At 39.7% G+C, this 20492-nt stretch overlaps 1 protein-coding gene across 1 annotated transcript in view; it reads right to left on the reverse strand.

Moving 5' to 3' along the window:
* Positions 1-4524: 4524 nt before the first annotated feature.
* Positions 4525-20492, reverse strand: part of MOXD1 (monooxygenase DBH like 1) — a 34464-nt gene continuing 18496 nt past the window's right edge. Inside the window, exons 5-12 of the mRNA XM_053381933.1 lie at positions 18075-18254; positions 16090-16192; positions 13319-13485; positions 11929-12120; positions 9389-9448; positions 8168-8310; positions 6787-6955; positions 4525-4970 (exon numbers count right to left, since the gene is read on the reverse strand). Of these exons, the coding sequence (XP_053237908.1) occupies positions 4806-4970; positions 6787-6955; positions 8168-8310; positions 9389-9448; positions 11929-12120; positions 13319-13485; positions 16090-16192; positions 18075-18254 (1179 nt within the window). The 3' untranslated portion in view covers positions 4525-4805. The remainder of the gene's footprint in view (positions 4971-6786; positions 6956-8167; positions 8311-9388; positions 9449-11928; positions 12121-13318; positions 13486-16089; positions 16193-18074; positions 18255-20492) is intronic.

The following is a 20492-nucleotide window of genomic DNA, read 5'->3' on the forward strand; positions in this document are numbered from 1 at the left end:
AGTTAAATAGCAACGGATTGAATACACATCTCGATTATGACAAAGCTGCTTCTGAGTTAACTGTCTGTGAACTGTGTTTATTTTAACAGTTGCAGCAAAAGAAAGTGGTAGAGAGTTACTTTCTTCTAAACTAGCAACATCAGTTATATCCATGCGGTTCCCTCACTGTGAGAAGCCAAGTTACAGGGAACCAGGCAGAGGGCCTTCTCGGTAGTGGCGCCCGCCCTGTGGAACGCCCTCCCACCAGATGTCAAAGAGAACAACAACTATCAGACTTTTAGAAGACATCTGAAGGCAGCCCTATTTAGGGAAGCTTTTAATGTTTGATGTATTAGAGGATTTTAATATTTTTTTGGAAGCCGCCCAGAGTGGCTGGGGAAGCCCAGCCAGATGGGCGGGGTACAAATAATAAATTATTATTATTATTATTATTATTATTATTATTATTATTATTATTATTCAGACATTGCTGCAAATTTAAATAGAGGGAGGGCCAACGGATGTGATTCTGTTCCTCATGCTAACATGCACATAAGAGAAATACAAAGAAAATACAAAATACTAATCTAAAATGATGAAACTGCATTCAATCTGTAAAACCAACAGAAAGAAAGACTATCCGGCATTACTTCCCTGAAAATGCCTGGTTGCTAAACAAACTTTCAGAGCATGTGGCACCTGTATGCCTCCTCCTTCCCCAATTTTGTCCCTGGCAACTCAGCCAAAAGTAACTTCCTGGTCCAGAAGAATAGCTATATGCATATTCTTTGGACTTATGTATTTGTGACTTGATTTTGTATCTGACGTTACACCATCAGCCAGCTGAACCATTGCATCCATTTTTAAGGGTGGGGGAATATTAAAAATATCTAAAGTGATTTCTTTCCTATCATGTGCTCTGCTACTGCATATAATCACACAATCAAAATCCCACGATCACTGCAGTGTCAGGCTCATGAGAAGTAGCTTTAGAACACAAATGTTAAGAAATTCCAATTTAAAAGCACAAATGGCATTTGACCTAATTCTTGCCAATGTTAACGCTGCCCTCGGGATTATGTATAGCATAAATAAATACAGACAGGAATCTGATAAAGCTTTTGAATCCTGACAAAATGTAAGCAGTGTGGAGTAATACAAAGAGGAAATTAATCTCAAGGGTTATTGTCAAAGGCTTAAATTCAACTAAACTTGGATAAAATGATCTTGAAGAGTCTTTTCTTCTTCATTATATGTAACATTACAAGATGGGTGAAAGGCCTGAGCTTTGAAATTTCAAATGAATAATTGCAATGATTTGTGGAAACATGTGCCAAACCTGGTACGTATAAGTCTGAAAGAAAAGTTGTACAAGCTGCTTTTTCATTGGTGCTTAACTCCTCAAAGGGATAATCATACAGTATTTATAATGGCTCTAACGAACACAGTTGGAGATGTAAATCATATGGTCTGGTCCTGTCCAGAATATATGGTCCTTTTGGCTTATGGCAATTCATGAAATTGAATAATTCACAGAATATGCTCTTTCTAGGAATCCTTTGGTTAGCCAGCTTCATTATGTTTATGATATGGTTCACATAGAAGCCAGAGAGATGGTTATTCACTTACTGAGAAGTGTGTGGATGGTAATCAGTCCCAACTGGAAAAAGCCTAACCCTCCTATATTGGACGATTGGTTATTGAAACCACGGGACATAGTTCAGATATGTAAGTTGTTAAATGTGGTTAGAATGTGAGAGGAAAAAGCATGACAATCCATTTATTGAGAAGTGGAGTCTGTTTATTTACTAAATACTAATAACTAAATAACTAATAACTAAATACAGGATAATATTAATCCATATACTGTTAGGAACATTATAAAATTTAGCTGAAATTGCAAATAATAATTGAAAAGGATATTTTATTTCATTATTATTATGGACTGAAGGATCAATATCTTTCTTTATTAAACCAAAATGTATCTTTCGGAAACTTGTACATTAACAAGTTAACATTGCAGGTCAAATGCCTGTCAGAATATAAATATCTTGGCCAATCAGCAAGGAGACTGGGGAATTAAAAAAAAACCTCCCAGGTAAGGAGTTCTACCATATAAACATGATGAAGACCCTTTTCTTCATCCCAACAAGCATCTAATGTTGTATTATCACAATGTTGTATTATCACATCACAGCCATACCTTGAGATATCTCCCCACAAGTAGGAAAAGCAACCATGAACCTAAAGAAAGAAAAGAATGAATTATTTTAAGTTAACATCTGTTGAGACTCTGACAAGATTTAAGGAGGACATGCTGAAAGGCTCTAAAAAAGCAGACAATATCAGCCCCATATCATGACTATATTCATCAGATATCTCAGCCTCTCTCCAAAGACCGATTTGTTTGTTTCTGTGGCAGCATACTAGCTGCCCCTAGCATGGGCCAGGGATAAACAAGTTTTAAGGCAATTGAAGGTGGCATTCCCTGTCCCATGATGCAAGATTACATCTTTGCATTTCTTTTGCATTAATATTTCCTCTGATCGAAACCCTTGTGCCAGTTTTGTTTTCTGGATTGAGAAAAGTGAGGAATGCAAGTGCACACTAAGGTTAACTGTAAAATACAGTTGTACCTTGGAAGTCAAACGGAATCTGTTCCAGAAGTCCGTTCGACTTCCAAAATGTTTGGAAATCCAAATGCGGCTTCTGATTGGCTGCAGGAAGCTCCGTCAGATGTTCGGCTTCCCAAAATAACCAGAACAGTCACTTCTGGGTTTGCAGCGTTCAGGAGCTGAAATGTTTGGGAACTAAGCTGTTCGAAAATCAAGGTATGACTGTACACAATTCTTATCTGCTTCAAATCTGTGCTTCAATTATGTGGGAGAGAGCTTTGGGAGGAATTCAACATAACCGTAAGAAGATTGCTCTGTCACTGAAAGCATTTCTGTTTTTCTGATGGAAGGATCTCCTCTCTCTCTTCTGCTGTGCGCTGCTCTGGAGCTGCTACCATGGCCTAACAGGTTACTCCAATATGTGTGTGACATTAACATTCAGATGAAGTCTCTAGTGCCTCATACTCTGTGCTGTTTCTATAGGAGAGTTCAGTGCCAGTGTATGTGTGTGGAGAAACAAAAGTCCATCTATGATAATCATACACAAACATGTTCCATTATGCTCCTTTCCCACTGTTTCTGAACTGTACTTACCAATGTTTATTACTCACAGCTATTGTAAAGGGATGTAGACTTAGTATGCCGAAACTGTACATGCCAATAAACAACTGAACAAGCAATTGACAGGCGTTATACTTTACTGCCTGTTTTTGTACAAGTGTGCAAGGTCAAAGGATGTTAGGCGACAAGTTCTTACCTTTTTGTTCTCACTGTTGCATTTAGGTCCAACATATTCCATTTCCACCTGAGTTTCGATTTTTGGCAATCTGTATCCTGATTTCCAGCTCTTTCCCTCCATTGCTGGGAATTTAGTATTTACACATTTGCTTCCATATTGTTTTGTTAGAAATGTCCTTTTGCGCATGTTTGCATATATTGCTGAATCAGACTTCTATTTCTTTGCCAGGTGTGATCTTTAAAAAAGCCTGCTGCCGTCAAAGCATAAACGATCCAGTGCTGCTTGCTATCAACGTTAGGAGTTTTATCTTCTAAATGCCTTTTGCCTGAATGACTTTCCATTATCTCAGAACCAAAACAGAATGGTTGGTAACAACAAAGTTGCATTTGTTCATATTCTGTTAGGTTGACTGCTCATGAAAAAGGAATAGGGCTTTGTTATATTTATTCCAAACCAAGTCAACAAAGGCCTTCTGCCATAAACACACATTTACCAAGCAATGAAAAGCCATATTTGGTAAAACACACCTACTTGTACCTACTTTGTAACCATTTGTATAGCTGTTCAGAAAGCGTAGAAGCTTTTTCTCATATGGCTAGCAGTGAAAAGTAAACAGGAAATCAAAGGTAAGGTATCTAAACTGTAAATTTCTCCAAAACCATTGGAAAAGTGAAGTGAGAACATTTGTTTGAATGGCTGCAATCTGCTAAGCATGTTTACTGGGAAGTACATTTACCTCAGATCAATGGGATTCCTTCCAAGTAAACATTTATAAAAGTTGTATAAAATAGCATTTCCATTTATGGCCAAATGATGTGGCTGAAGCTAATAGTATTTATCATGTCAAGTAAGCTGGCAATTTTTAATGCATAAAGTCACACATTATGACAGTACACTTGAATGGCAGACCAGAATATCAGGGTAAATTGCTAATCTGAGTGAGGGTTTTTCCCCCCACACAGACACAGGACCTCTTATATGGATAATAACCAGCCAGTATCACAGAAACAGACTTCTCTGATTCTGCTTCATTCATGTTTGTGATTTACAACACTTTTATGGCTTTTGTTGAAGGAGTAAAAAAGTATGCAGAACTAATATGGCACTGGCAAGAGCCAGCTCTACAGAAAACCACCTTTTTATCTTACATTTATCAAGAGCAGAGGTGAAATAATTCAACAAACTTCATGATTATTAAGGTTACATAGATAAAGTTTAGTTTATTACAATGGTATCCAAATACAGAGCAGCTTTTTTCATGGTGTGATGTGCCAGGATGAATAAAATGAAACAATACCAATCAATTTAGATTGCAAAAAAGAAATATCCCCCCCCTTTCAAATGAGGTGAACGCTATTTTGAAATGAATTTAGTTTATTAATATGTAAAAAAATAAATCTACAAGAGCAACAGTGCAAACATTTCAGGACTTGCATGGCACACAAAAATGAAAGTGAGTACAATCAGAGTTATTATACAAAAGGCCCACTCTTTCTTGCAGCAGTGGTTGACGTGTACAGAACAATCAATAGAGTTAAAAACAGATTGCAGTTTAAGCAGGAAGTTGAACTACAGACAATTGGTTCTGTCCTGTATGGTCTTTCTATTTGAGGTGGTGAAGTTATCATTCCTTGTATCTGAAATTAAAAATGAAATAAAATTATAAGCTGCATATACTACTGGGCTCTATAAAGAATTTAGCTGACATCTGTGCCTTATCTATATTATTGATGTATGATAGTTTAAGTCAGGGTGCAGATCCAAACTTCAGCTGTTTTTGGAGTACAGTTCCCATCATCCCTAACCACTGGTCCTGCTAGGGATGATGGGCATTGTAGTCCAAAAACAGGTGGAGGGCCGAGTTTGGGAAATCCTGATCTAAGTAAGCACCAGTACCAACAACAGGGAATACTCTGGCAATTTATTATTATTATTAAGCATTTACACTTATTTACACAGATTTATTCATCCCAACTAAACCCGATGGCCATAATCAACAGCTAGTTACTTTCTTAATGCCCTTAATATCTATTATCTAAATTCTTGCTACCTTCTAGCTGCTGAGAGTACTAGGTGTCTTGATAAGACTTTGCATTATCCCTCCTTTATAGAATTTGTGGTTACTAAAATACTTTGCAAATCCCCAAGACCATTCATACACCAAATCAGTATATTCAGCCAAGATATAAGTGAGCCCTTTTAAAGCACCTTTTGCTTCAGTCTTCACACCATCTGACAGGAAAGCAAGCAAGTCTTTCATTAATGATACTTTCCTGTTTTGTCTGAACTGGGAAATGATAGTAAACAGCTTTCAAACAAATCAGGATATTAATCAGACTTCAACCACAGCTTCTTATCCTGGCTTGTTCTAATGCCATTAACCAGTTGGAAGGAAATGGGAAAGAATAGTTAATGGAAGACTTCCTGGTTTGTTCACTCACTCATGCAAAGAGAGGAGTGATGGAGCTGGGTGCAAACTCAAATGGCTCATTCATATATTGCCTTATTAATCTCAGGTATGATTGTCCAATATGTTCCACAGAAAACTGAACTAGATGGTTTGATCAGGCAAGTCAATTCTTACATTGTTAAAGGATGCATTTTGACTACTGAGTTACATCCCCTCCTTCATGATGATTTGTGGTGTGATTTAGCATGGTGGCATCTGCCCTTTGGAACTCCCTCCCACTGCATATCAGACAGGTGCCTTTATCCTGGTTGGTATCTGTTCTGGACATGAATAGATTTTATATAGAGCAGGGATGTCCAACAGGTTGTTCGGGATTGACTGGTCAATCCCTGGGATGTTTTGATAGATAGCAGTAGATTGCTGGCTCCTTCATCTGTCCCTGCCCCCTCGCTGAAGCAGAAGTCCTTTGCGAGAAGTTTTCACTGCGAGGCTGAGTGTCTCAGTAGCAAACTCTTGGTGAGCACCTTTTTTTTAGCTATTTGACCTAAGCCCCTAAATTAACAAATATTACCTCCCTAAAAAAGGCTCAACAACATTGACCTGAACCCCTAAAAAAAGGGAGGATCTCTAAAAAAAAGTTCAACAAATTTGACCTGAATCCCCCCCCAAAATGGGAGGATTTTCCCTAAAAAAAAATCTCGAGAACTTTGACCTGAACCCCAAGGAAAAGGGGTAGATCACTGCCAGGTTTTAATCGTGTGAGTAGATCGCCGTCTCTTGGAAGTTGGACATCCCTGATATAGAGAACTGTTATATATATATATATATATATATATATATATATATATATATGCCATTTTATTGTAAATCACTTTGGCATTCCTCATGATAAATGATTCATAAATGAAATAAATAATAATTAAAATATCTGATGCAATCCAATCACCCTTTCCAACTTACAACCATGACACATTAATAAAATATACAGATTAGCAGTAGTTCAAGCAGTTTTTGGGTTTTTTTTTTTTAAGGATTGCACTTACTGTCCACTCTGCATTGTCAGTCTTGGTACATCTTACATTCACTGGTAACCTAAGAACAAAGTCATTGTAGGAAAGGCCCTGTTCTTTGGACCATTTAAACTTGTTCATTGCATCCATGAAAGACAGGTTTTTGTATTGTTTTGGACTCTTGATAATGAATGGCCAAGTCCTGAATTAAAAGCAAAATGAAACAAAACCCACCATTACTACAATAATAGTACCAAATGTTTAGAATGCTGCCTCTCTGAAAGAAAAATATATTTTTATCTGCTGTGGTATTACTGTATTAATACCAGCAACAACAGAATGACTAATGCATCCATTCTTGTCAATATTTATAATGAAAAGTTCCAATGAGCCAACTTTTATGCAGGAAATGCATCCCTTAACCAGGAAGCCTGCACATGAGTCCCTGACCAACCTATGGAAGAGGGAACCCTATAGATCAGAGGTTTTCAACCTTTTTGAGTCCATGGCTCCCTTGACCAACTACATTCTTTCTGCATCACCCCTGTGGGGCTCAGGAGCCCAGTTATATCACCCCTTACCTACAGAACTAGCAGCCTCTCACTCTTTTTTGAAAACCCTCCCTTGTAGAATGTTCCTTCAACTTTCTCTCCTCTCCCCTCTACTTGGGAGTCCTCTGGGCAGTCGCTGTTGCCACTCCTGGTCTCTGAGCTGTCCCCCTGCCCCACAGGGGCCTGGGAAGAGGATGTCCTCAGCCTTAGTGGCCCAAGGGAGACTGGCCAAAGGTGAATGTGAGGCTACCCCCTAACCTTGGGAGGCAGCAGGCACTGCTGGGCCTGCATGGTGGAAAGGCTACCTTTCAGCACTGGGCACTCAGCTCCAAGGCGGGCCTTGCACACAGCAAGCACAAGAAAAGCTAGTGCACCACCTGTCTGCCCGGCCTCCCACTTGTCTGTCCATTCCCAACAGCAAGGGCTGGTGGTCTAGCTGGCTGGGCTCCCTTGCCTGCTTGCATGCTTACTCCGAGGCCGCCTCAGCTCCTGGCAACCAGCATCTCTGGCCAGCCTCAGAGATACCAGGGCTGATGCAACAAACAGCTTCACAAGCCTTTGGGAGGCAGAGACATGAGAGAACATCAGAAGAGGGAGCGAAGGAAAGAGGGACAGAGGCCACTGTTGCTCGCGGCACCCCTGGCTATCCTTCAAGGCACCTCAAGGTGCCATGGCATACTGGTTGAAAACCACTGCTCTAGAGCATGTGAAGCATGGTGCATCTTGCCCACACCTCCAAATTTTAATACATTGATTATGTTAAGTATTGCATATCTTAAGGACTGCCTTCTCTCCAATGAGTGATATATCAAATGCGATATATAGTTTTGCACCACCTCAGCCTATGAAACCACCTTGCTTACCTCACTGGTCTGTATATTTCTTTAACTCCAATAAACTGAAGTTGTTCCATTATGTCTGGGATACTTGCACATCGGGTAAGATTTATTCTTGGATAATACAGAAGGTAGGATAGGCACATTTCATTTCTGGTGCTAAGACCACCCTAAAAATGTGAACAAATCAACAATACACACTTTTTTCCAGGATTTTTTCAGATCACTTGATACCTTTGTTGTGGCTTTATGAAGAATGTTTCCTAAACATTATCAATAATCATAAGAAAATGCAGATCATGTCCAAAGCAAGAGCAACAAATAAAACTATAAACTGTATGAATGGCATCCAAGCCATTGTTAATTTGCTTGCTGACTGCAAAACTTTTATTCTTTTCTTACTGCAGCTGAAGTAAAACAGTAGATGGATTATTCATAACAGGTGCTGCCAGACAACTGCAAAAGGTTTAAAAAAATAAAGAAAATCTTTCTTCTAGAAGCCTTCCTGCTGTGTCTTTTTTTTCTGAACTAGGACTGTGTGTGCAAATTTCAGAAAGGTAGTGTTGGCAGACAATTCAGTCCTAGAATCTAAGCTTCTCTGCTTGTTCCCAAACCTGACTACTACTGCCCTCTGGTGTTACCTCTGTATATCCATCATGGTTGCTGCTGCTGCCACTGTGTACATAAAACACTAAAAGGATGGCAAGAAAAAGGAGTAGCAGTTAAGGATATAGGACACAGGGCAGTGGCAAAGCCCACTGCCCAAATAACCTTGTTCTCTGTACCGTCAAAGTAAAAGTTGGATTTTGTGGCCCCAAACCCACAAGTAAATAACAGAGCCTTAATATGGTACATACAAGCTAACCAAAAAGTATGCTAAAGGGAGGTTAATATCTTATTTGCTGTGTAACTGCCATTAAAAATGACCCACGCAGGTGAGTCTTATGTCCAAAATATGTAAAGAATCACCAATGGCAATGAGGTCATTGTAATATATAAAGCATCGTTCTTGAATATTAGATTGGGTCTATTATGGTACACTAAAATTATAGGCAGCAAAGAGGGCCAGATGCAATTTCTCTGGCATCAGAAGTAAATCTGCTTTATAAGTTTAATAGATCATCTACAGCAAAGCTCTAGCAGCCTTGCAGCTATCTGCCAAGAGTACCTAAATGCCTCAAAACAACATTTCCTGCAACATTTTTATCTGAAGACATTTTCATTCTGCCATGTCATAAAGTTTCTTACCCAAGTCATATGTGATCGATTTAGGGTACTGTAATGACATTCGGTGACCAGATTATCTCCCTGAAACACAACATTTAAGGCAAACACTGTTACAAATGATAATGTTTAAGACATTTTTTTGGTGACTGTTTTAAAATATCTTAACAGTTTTGAGAATTTGAGTTTTAATATTTTGTTTTTTGAAAATGTAGAGGGTAGGCTGAAATTTTACTTTGTGCCATGTGGCATTTATATTTATCAGTAAAAGTGTATGTAACAATTAATTTGTTAAAAGGAACGGTAAAATACATTGTAACACAGATTCCAGTTTTCACTGTTTCTTAGAACCAAAATCTACAAGCAACACAATCACAAAAATCACACCTTTTTCTGGATTTGTGGTCAAATAGCAGCAATGCATTTCACTGCTGAATTACAGCATTCTCTCTTATAGCATAGTTTCTTTTCTTCATTACCAAAACAGAAGCAGCAAAGACCATAGAAAGAAAGGTTTTGTTGCTCCGAATATTTGGGATTTGGTTAGGAAGATAGTAGACCCATAGAGCCATCCCAGCCAATGAGAAGCAGAGTGGAGTGGCAAATCTCTCTCACTGGATCATGGGCAGAAATGAAATATTTAAGCCAGGAGGAAGCAACACTTTTAGTTTGTAACTTCACCAGCAGGTTCATGTAAAACTCTAGAAAGCAGTTGCCCCTAATGAAGACAGAAAAGGCAAAATACTCTGCCCTGCTAAATTTAATTGTTCAGGGCCACTTTAGTCGGCCAGAAAAGCAAGACCTGTGATACTATTTTCAGAAAGGACATTCATAGGTAAGAATAAAATATTTTTTTCTCTGATCAAGGGCAAGTCACTGCATGCACCTTGCTTACAAGCAATGTAGCAAAGTGGCATCTTTGGAAAAGCGTTCCGGAACAGCCAAGTTCAACTCTTCCCTGCACACCCCCACCAAGGTCTTCACAATAATCCTGAGAGATAGTGTCAGCCGACCCAGTGTCAGCCAGCGAGCTTCAGGTATACTTCCTTGGGTTTTGGTCCCATGGGACCCAACATAACTTACTTCTGTGTAAACATGGAAAGGATTGGCCTGCTCAGCTGCACACTTTCTTGGGAGTAACAGTCAAAAAACTCAATGGAAGTTATATCTAAATATACATGCAAGGGATTGTGTTGGTAACACAGCAGGCTGTGCCTTGGAACCAGTAAGTCTGCTACGTTCCTGCAATCTGACTGGGGGCAAATGAGGCACAACTGGGTTAGGGATAGGGATGAGGTGCGCCTCTCATATGGATGTATTCTGTTCTCAGTGGCATCCAATGAATGATAGGCCCCTCTTATACGTTACTGTGGAAGCACACCATGGCCTGAGAAAGATAGAAACTGGGACATCAAATGCATATGTTAAGTGGGCCTGTGAGGCATATGTGGCTGAGAGCTCATTCGAATGTACTTGCGTACAGCCAGTCCAGTCACCACCACACAAAGGATTAAACATTTTGTAGGTCACTGCAGATACTTCTAAATATTCATTTGCAATAGTGTGGGGAAAGCTTAATACTGCAAGGAGTGGTAGTAGCAGAACAAAACAGCTGCCCAAAGCAGGCAGATAACTTTTGGAGGATTATAAAGTGGCCAGCACATGCCCAGTGGTCATGTTTATGAATCTTAATACTCTTATTATTGGGGACAATAATGACAACACATCTCAATCAATGACACTAGGGTCATCTATATGCCACTGCATGCATCTCTCTCTCTCTCTTGATATCTCTTTTGTTATTTAGTAGTCTATTTGGGAGCTCAGAAGCAAGTTGACTATTTGAAGTAATATTTGATCTCCCCACAATAATAAAGTTGCTACAGGCAGCAAATTTTCCATGTTTGCAAATGCATAACAGTATTTGTCATGACTAGCCATCCTCAGAGCCCTGAGGTCTATCAGACAGGCTGCAACTGACAAATGCTGACAGATTTATATGGTGAGGAGCCTTTCAGTCTCAAGTTTCTGCAACTAATATTTAACTCTTATGGCAACCCAAAGTTCTTATCAGTAACAAAAACAGCAACAGCCCAAAGGAAAAGCTTATCTTAAACAGAACATCAGTTTAGAATGAAAGGCTGTGAACAGAGAATTAGGAATTGGAAAAAAACAAGAGCTTGAAAATGATTCATGCAAGTAAACATTAGGTTCATTGGAATATGAAGTAATAACTTTTACTGATAAGCCACAGCACAAGACGTGCAAATGTATGTAATTGTAGCCTAATTACCCTTCTTTAACAAGACATGCTGATTTGGGGTGGGGCCATGACTGGGGAGAGAAGTGAGGAGGAGGGGGGCTTAACCTGTCATTTCTCTACTCCAAATGGAAGCTTCTCTTTCCCTTCCCCCATCCCTGCATGGAACAAAATGTGTGTTTTGCAATGGCAAACATGAACTTTTGGTCCATGCTGTTGAGGAGGAAAAATGGGGGACAGCTCAGCTTGGAGAAATGGCACAATGGCAAAAGTATTATTAAATGAAAGAAGCACTGATTCCTACTGGCAAGATGGTCCTTTCTTCTTTCAGATACTGAAACTCCTGGAAGTTGAAGTCAAACTCATCATCATAGGCCAGAAGTTCCTGCTCGTCACCCTTGCGGAAATGACGCATCCTTATACCTCTACCTGCAAGGTGTGCATGGAGGAGCACTGCAAACACATGAATTCCACTTGGCCTCTCAGCATCCAGGGCCTGAAAAGGACCAGTGAAACTTATCAGATTACCACAGAGGGTGAGAGGACATTCAGAATTAGAAGAGCATATAGACTGCATTGTAATATGCTTACAAAAGCCATTATCCCCTCACCACACACACACACTGTAGACAGAATGTTAAAATAATTCCTGCACACATAAGAATTTATTCCTTTTCAAAATAATAATTTTAAGGCAGAGACAGTCCTACAAAAGGGAAAAAGAAAGAATCCTTTAAAAAACCTAACAGCAAAAACCATGGAAGCATGTGTAGATTTATAGAGCAGTAATTCAAGTTGTCAACTTAGTCACTGTCCTATGATGGCTGACCAGCAGAACAGACTTTTGAGCTGCTTTTGCTTTCCTTAAAACACTCAGACGTTTGCAAGGTGGTGAGGGAGAGTTTGGGAGCTAGAAAATTAAGCAAACTCAGTCTTTAATCACCTCAACTATTCCTGCTTTGTAAGTTCTCACATCCAATCTCCTCAACAGCCCTTCCAGACCAGTCTATTCCCTCCCTCCATGAGTTTCCAAACACAGTATTATTCAGTATTTTAAATAGCATTGTTCATTCATTGTTTTGCATATGTGCCATTTATTCAAAGTGGAACTCTCTTCCCCAAGAAAACAGCAAAGCACTGTCAATATTTTGAACAAAATATATTTGCCCAGCTGCCAGAAAACTGGTAACAAAGCACTACAGAATGAAAGTCAGAGTTATTAACTGTAGGTCAGTTTTAAAGCACATTCTGTAAAGATCAGCAGGAAAAGAAAAATAAAGATCAAGTATTTCTTTCACTATTTCCTGTTCTATTTTCATTTGATTTCATTTAACAACTTGCATGCTGCTGTCAGGAATCCAAAGGAATGGTATATGTGCCCAGGAGTTAAATTGGATTCAGGAGTTTGACTTTTTGCTTCCTCATTACAACTGTTGAAGAGACAGGTCAATTTTAATTACAGTGCAAAGGGTTTTTCAGCAGAGAAAAATGAAGTTAAAAGGCTGAGCTACACGTGCAGTTCTGTCTCATGTGCACACAAACAATCTTTTGATCCGGGACCTACTGTACTGCAAATGTCTGTATAGTAATGACTGTATCAGACCCACTAGTTCCTTCAGAAGAAAGCAATTCAAATGTGCTATTTTCAGATAATGCAAAGAATCACAATGAAATGAGCAAGGCAGGAGACATACTTCCTCTAGGCATTCCAAAGTGCAGTGACCCTCTGATGTGAATTCTGGCATGCCCGGTGGGATGTTGTGGAAGAGGCTGACCCAGAGACCTGCTTCAATAACTCCAGCATCGTAGCTCCTTAAATCTGGGGTATAAAACAGCCTCAGCCCAGAGTTATCTATCATTCCTGAGAACAAAAGAGCAATTGTCAGAAGCAGCCATAAATCAACACAAAGTATCCTATGGGGGGGGGGGTTAAGTCGCTTTGGGACCCACTTGTCAAGTTTATGCAAGAAAGTAACACAAGGGAGAAGTTGTGCTTAAGACCGGTCAAAGGGGGTCACAAAAACTGGGAAAGCTGTAAATAAGGTATTGTCACAAGAAAGTGGTTAATTAGAGCAGGCTGACTTCTGTACTTTTCTGACCTGAACAAAAAAAAATGTACGCATCTGTGTTCCTTGTAAGGCCTTTCCAAATAGCCACTCTAGCACAATAAACACATAGTTAACACTCCGTTGTTGTGGGGTATCATCTAAGTGTCTCTCTCCACCACCCGCACCAAGGAAGCACATCTGAACTGACAAGCACTTAAGATGCAGTATACATCAAGGGGGTGGAGGAATGGATCCTTCTGTAATGATCTGGAGTGCTGTCAGGGATATTTATTTGATAGTATTTGGTAAGACTGATCATGAGCAACTCTTTTCTGTCCCATGTTCTCTCCATTTTGTGATGTTTTTTAAATTTTATTTATTCCTTCTTATATACAACATATATATATAACAACACATATAATAGTGGTGGACAAAGGTAAGTCAGGATCTTGGGGTGATTTCTGGCAGATCAGCAAAACTTTTTGAATCCCAATTGTTTAAAAATAGCAACACTAACATACTTTTTAAAAAAAAGATAGCTTGCCAAAACAAATATTTTCTTTCCTGAGTGGAGGAATCAGGACTTGATTGGTATGTAAAAGGATTGTAAGAACAGTTCTGGTCCTAAAAAGAAATTATTTGGCTGAACATGTTTAATTTAATGATAATAATGTGCCAGTTAAGGCATCCTGGTCCTAAATTCTAAGCGTACAGAAGTTTGCCTGTGCCATCATTTTGATCTGAGTCTAGTTTGGGAATCTTAAAATTATGCTTAAATAAACGTAGATCCATCATGAGTGAAGTTTACCTTTTCCCTGATACACAGGACCATAGGTGAGGGGGTTTGTTTTCTGTTAAGCTATTGTTTAATTTGCTGTACTCAGTAAAAGTTAGGGCTGGAACCCAGGTCCCACTTCTTTCAATATTAGCAGCCTTTGATTAACTATATCTATATAAAAGGGGGGGGGACTGTCCAATACAATTGTAATTTTAAAGGAATAACAAAATTAACAAATCAGCAACACTAGGAGACAGAAGCAATCATTTTGTCTATGGTGAGCTGATTTCAACAAATCTCTGCAGTGTTTTTCCACTTTCGTAATATGACAGGACAGACAGTAATGTGTAGTTGGCTATCAGCATCACTGCATGTCTTATCACAGTTTCTCTTATGAAATATCTTATCTTTACTGGTCCAGACAGCCCTTTCTCATTAATATGAATCTTTTAAAATCTAAGACTTTAAAGTTTTTAAGTGGCTAATTGTTTTTTGGATTTTTCTTGTCTTTTAACATGCTACGAGCTGTTTTGAGTGGAGCTAATCTCTCACAGCCACTGTGCAAGAGAGTCAGCCAGACAGCCAGTCTAGGAGTAAATCCCAAGTCCCTCCCTCCTCAGTCAAGTAGTTCCTCGTAGTATCAAGATAGTATCTGCAAGGTCCTTGTTACCCTAGATAGGCGGGTCAAGTTGGAAGTGTGTAAAACCTAGTTGCACAACACACCCAGACATGTGAGGAAGCATTTGTTTTGGAAAGGAAAACTACTCAGCACATGCTCAGAGGCAGTCAGCCTATGTGCCAGAATTTCTGTAAATCAACATTTACAAAAACTGATGGAACTTGAAAAGCTTCCAAACTTGGCTATAAGTCACCTAGAGGCTGCCTTGTTTGGGTAACTGATGCAATAAATAAACAATTGTATTATTTCCCCCCCACAATATGTTGATAACTAAAACAGTACAGCTTCAAAATCTCATTCAAACGTTGATCTGTAAAAAGTCAAAATGACTTTGATGCCATGCAAAAATATTACCACCCATCACATCTTTAAGAGATTGAGAACTAAAAGATGTGCATGTTTCCCCAATTTTTGTGTGAAAAAGTTTATCCTTTGGAAATTCAGATTAAGTTGTGCAGTGCAAAAATTGTTACACTAGCTAGTTTAAATACCGTCAAGTGTCCCATGTGTAGATACCTTCAGGCTTGAACTTATCAACATCTGTGCACAGATGAAGCACCATGTGAATCAGATATATATGTATACCTGACTACGCTGTATTGCAGAATTGACCACAATAGCTCTATTGACCATACGTAATAGCTCCAAAAAGAAGAGCTGCAATTTCACATAAATACTGTACCTGGAAGTACAGCATATACTTTGTACTAAGGCATATGTCAACCTGTGCTTCCATGTACAGTATTTCAAACATTGCATTCTCCACATGAATATGAGCAAGAGCTAGGGCAAGCCCAGGATGTTCACAAAGAAGATTATCATCAGCACTGACACTTTAAGAAAAAGTGGAATTTCATTCCCTGTTAGCTGTTTCATTTACTGGGATGAGCAGGCTAGGAAGCCTATGCATTTGGCATATTTTACTAATTTAGAAAGTTAAAAAGTAGTTAAGAAACATACCCTCCATATATGATGGGTTGTCGTAATGGACTTCCATAAGCACATACTGAGGATCTGATGCTGTCCCGATAGATAAGCCAACATGAGGAGGATATGTAAAGCCCTAGAATTTGAAACATGCAAACACAATTAACCAGGTTCTACCAAAAGTTCTAATAATTTAGTTTGGAACATATTTCAACCTCATATGTCAATTAGAGAAAATGGCAGATCCCTTAGGACTGACACTTACCAGAAATTGCTGATACTAAATATATCTATGTCTGCATGTAAACATGCAGTAATTTGGGGGTTTTGTGTACATTTTGTGTATATTTCGTATTTCTTTACTATACATACATTTGCTCCCATCATTCTACCAAAGGGGAAAACTGGTACTGATACTTGGACCTTGTTTACCTCCTTTCCTTATCTGTTGTTGGACAAAGTGTAATGAAGGTACAGTGGTACCTCAGGTTACATACGCTTCGGGTTACATATGCTTCAGGTTACAGACTCTGCTAACCCACAAATAGTGCTTCACGTTAAGAACTTTGCTTCAGGATGAGAACAGAAATTGTGCTCTGGCAGCGCGGCGGCAGCAGGAGGCCCCATTAGCTAAAGTGGTGCTTCAGGTTAAGAACAGTTTCAGGTTAAGTACGGACCTCCAGAACGAATTAAGTACTTAACCTGAGGTACCACTGTATATCACTATCAGACACTATAGGAACAAGCCTAGGATCAGTGTACTGTATTCCAAATTCATAGATTTATAGCCTGCCTCTCAATGCATACAAAGATTTCAATGCATTTTAAAAAACAATGTAATTTTAATTTTTTTAAAAAAACCAACAGCTAAAATTCTTCAAGCACATCACATTAATCAATTAAAAAATGCAGACTACGGTAAAAACACTTCTCAGTTTTCCTAAAAACACCAGCAATGATCAAGTCACATATATTCCACTAAGGAGAGAGCTCCAATTGAGAAGGCCCTGTCCTTGCTCTCTGCTAATCTAACTACTTACTGGTAGACTAGAAAGGAGGACCTTAGAGCCTGATCCAAATGTTCAGGCACCTTGAATTGAGCTGCCTAGAAAAGACTAGGCAGCCAATGTAACCAAAACACAATAAGTTTGATATGATCTGAACAGCTAGCTGCCCCAAGCCTATAAGCTTCTGCACCATATGCAGTTTCTGAACTATCTTCAAGGACAGCTCATGTACAGCATAATACAGTAATCTAGCCTGAGCATAACCAAAGTATTTGTTGTTGAGAATAAGCGAGCTTTCTCTAGATAGGGGTGCAGCGTAAGATGGCAAAATGCCCCTCTGCCCACACAGATGTTACCTGTGCCTCCACAAACTGCATACCTTGCTCTTCTTTGGAAGCACAACCCCATCTACACCCAGATGCAATTCTCCATCCAAATCAGCAGATTTCTCAGGCCATAGTTCTTCCCTCATCTGGATTAAATTGCTTGACCTCATCCCACCCCAAACTGTTATTATTATTAGTAGTAGTGGTACTAGTAAAATTTGCATACTGCCCTATACCCTCAGATTTCCCAATTGGAATTTCCCAATATTGGATCATTTTTTTTCTTAATCTAGGCTGAGTTTATACAGGTTTATACCACAGGAATCATATTATTCTGAGTAATGACATATAATTTTAAAATTATTCATTGTTGTCTCTTGTTTACCTTGGAAAAATTCTCAGAATAAAGAAATGTGCTCAGCTAGATTTAATGTTGATGGTATTTAACCATCTTGAGACCAAGTTCAATTTGCTCCATGTAACAATTTTTGGCTCAACAAGACTCCGGCAACTGGGCTTTAGATTTCATCATGTTCAATACAGGCAACAACTTAGAGAATGTATATCAATCATGACTAATTTAAGTCCTACTGATTTCAATGGGCTTCTGCTGCCAGAGTTCATTAGGTGAATTCTGCCCATAGTGTCTATTAGCAAAATAAGCTACAAAAACCATATATCTTACCTCTCCTCCAATGGCCCAGGCAAAAATGACTGTTTCACAGGTGAGGAATGAATCCGGCATGTTTGGGTGATAGCACTCATGACCATAGTCCAATACACTATCATTCAGACTGCTGCTACACTGATAGAGTAGAATGTGATGAACCAAATTTTCATGGCCCTTCTGTATCAATGGTTCAACCTGTTAATGTAATAAAAGTCAATTAATTTAATACTGTTTTATCTTAGCAAATGTTAACAGCATTTGAAGAAGCAGGTCCCAGTCAAAATAGCTACAATTGCAATTATATATTAGCGATATAATGAAAACATTTAAATCATTTTGTGATGGGGCCAAACACAAATTACACATCTTTTAATGGTGTTATTCCTTAAAAGGATGCACTGAACTTACGTTGGTGGAGCTGCTATGAGATACTATGGTACAGATTATAGCTGGAAGGATTACGGCAGACATGTAAATGTCCCTGGAAAACACATGGGGGGTTTTGTGCCCTGACTTGGTGTTTGGTTTGCAGATTATTAATGTGCCTTACACATTGGGAGGGATCATAACTCAATGGTAGATTACACAGTTTGCATGAATTATTTTTCAGGTTCCATCCCTGTTTGTTAGCTAAGGCCAACCCATCTAACCAGAATGTTCTCTTCTCCCATCCTGAAGACATCCTGGATATGCATGCTTCCATTCTGCAAGCATAGGAAAAGAATAATAGAATCATAGAACTGTAGAGTTGGAAGGGACCCTGAGGATCATCTAGTCCAACCCCTTGCAAAAAATGAAGAGTGTCTGTGGATACATGTAAAATGGATGGCTGGGGAGTGTGATATGGCACAGCAAAGCATATACTTCTGAATAATATAATTATGTTATAATATGACATGGGGACGCAGGTGGCACTGTGGGACGCAGGTGGCGCTGCGGGTAAAAGCCTCAGCGCCTAGGGCTTGCCGATCGAAAGGTCGGTGGTTCGAATCCCTGCGGCGGGGTGCGCTCCCGTCGTTCGGTCCCAGCGCCTGCCAACCTAGCAGTTCGAAAGCACCCCCAGGTGCAAGTAGATAAATAGGGACCGCTTTACAAGCGGGAAGGTAAATGGCGTTTCCGTGTGCGGCTCTGGCTCGCCAGAGCAGCGATGTCACGCTGGCCACGTGACCCAGAAGTGTCTCCGGACAGCGCTGGCCCCCGGCCTCTTGAGTGAGATGGGCGCACAACCCTAGAGTCTGGCAAGACTGGCCCGTACGGGCAGGGGTACCTTTACCTTTACCTTTATGACATAACAGTCCCATGGACTGCAAGAAGATCAAATGTATCCATTCTTAAGGAAATCAGCCCTGAGTGCTCACTGGAAGGACAGATCGTGAAGCTGAGGCTCCAATACTTTGGCCACCTCATGAGAAGAGAAGACTCCCTGGAAAAGACCCTGATGCTGGGAAAGATTGAGGGCACAAGGAGAAGGGGACGACAGAGGATGAGATGGTTGGACAGTGTTCTCAAAGCTACAAACATGAGTCTAATCAAACTGCGGGAGGCAGTGGAAGACAGGAGTGCTTGGCATGCTCTGGTCCATGGGGTCACAAAGAGTCGGACACGACTAAACGACTAAACAACAACAAATGACATAACAGCAACAAAATAGACTTATATGGATATGGTGAACAAGAGCAGGACCTTGATTCATAGTTAAACTGGGGAGGACTTTGAGTAAGGCCTCCTCGCTGCTTTATTCTGCCCTGTAGGAGCTATCATGGTACCGCAGAAGCGAAATAAAACTACAACCAGTTTTCACACACTGATCATTTCAAAGTAAGTACAGTAAAGCTGCAGGGTTGTATCTCAGATTGATGTAGTTTCCACCATCTTACATGCCCCCATGTAAAAAGGGCAGGTGCTCACACTATAACTAGTTTCTGAGCTATCAGAAAAGGGAAGAGTAGAAGCATAAATGAAAGCAGCAGTCACATTGCCCTAAAACCAATGACTGTTTTTTTAAACTGAATGCTACAGCGTAACAATGAGGACAAAATCCACCCACTTTTGATACAAATAAAATAAGACGGGAACCAGCAAAAAGGCTAAGAGGATGTTCTATTGATCTCTGCTTGAAATAACGGAGTACTTGCCCAAACGTGTGATGCACCCACCTGCCTCTAAAGGACACCGACACCTGCTGTTCTTCTACTCAGAACTTAAAGCAACAACAACCACCTCTCCTTCAAAGCAATGGGTCATCACCAAAGTTGGCAATCCTTTCACTGTCAGTTTCCTAAACATCAATTCAAACAAGCATTCTTTTGTTCAGTTCCCTTTCTACTGAAAAAGAGAATCTTCCAAAAGGTAAACAGTTTATGTATAACGCCCTTCTGCCTTTGCCAGACATTTTGCAGGAGGCTTTGTAGTCTCTCTCTCTCTCTCTCTCTC

Source organism: Podarcis raffonei, chromosome 3 (assembly GCF_027172205.1).
Source record: "Podarcis raffonei isolate rPodRaf1 chromosome 3, rPodRaf1.pri, whole genome shotgun sequence".
NCBI classification, from domain to species: domain Eukaryota; kingdom Metazoa; phylum Chordata; class Lepidosauria; order Squamata; family Lacertidae; genus Podarcis; species Podarcis raffonei.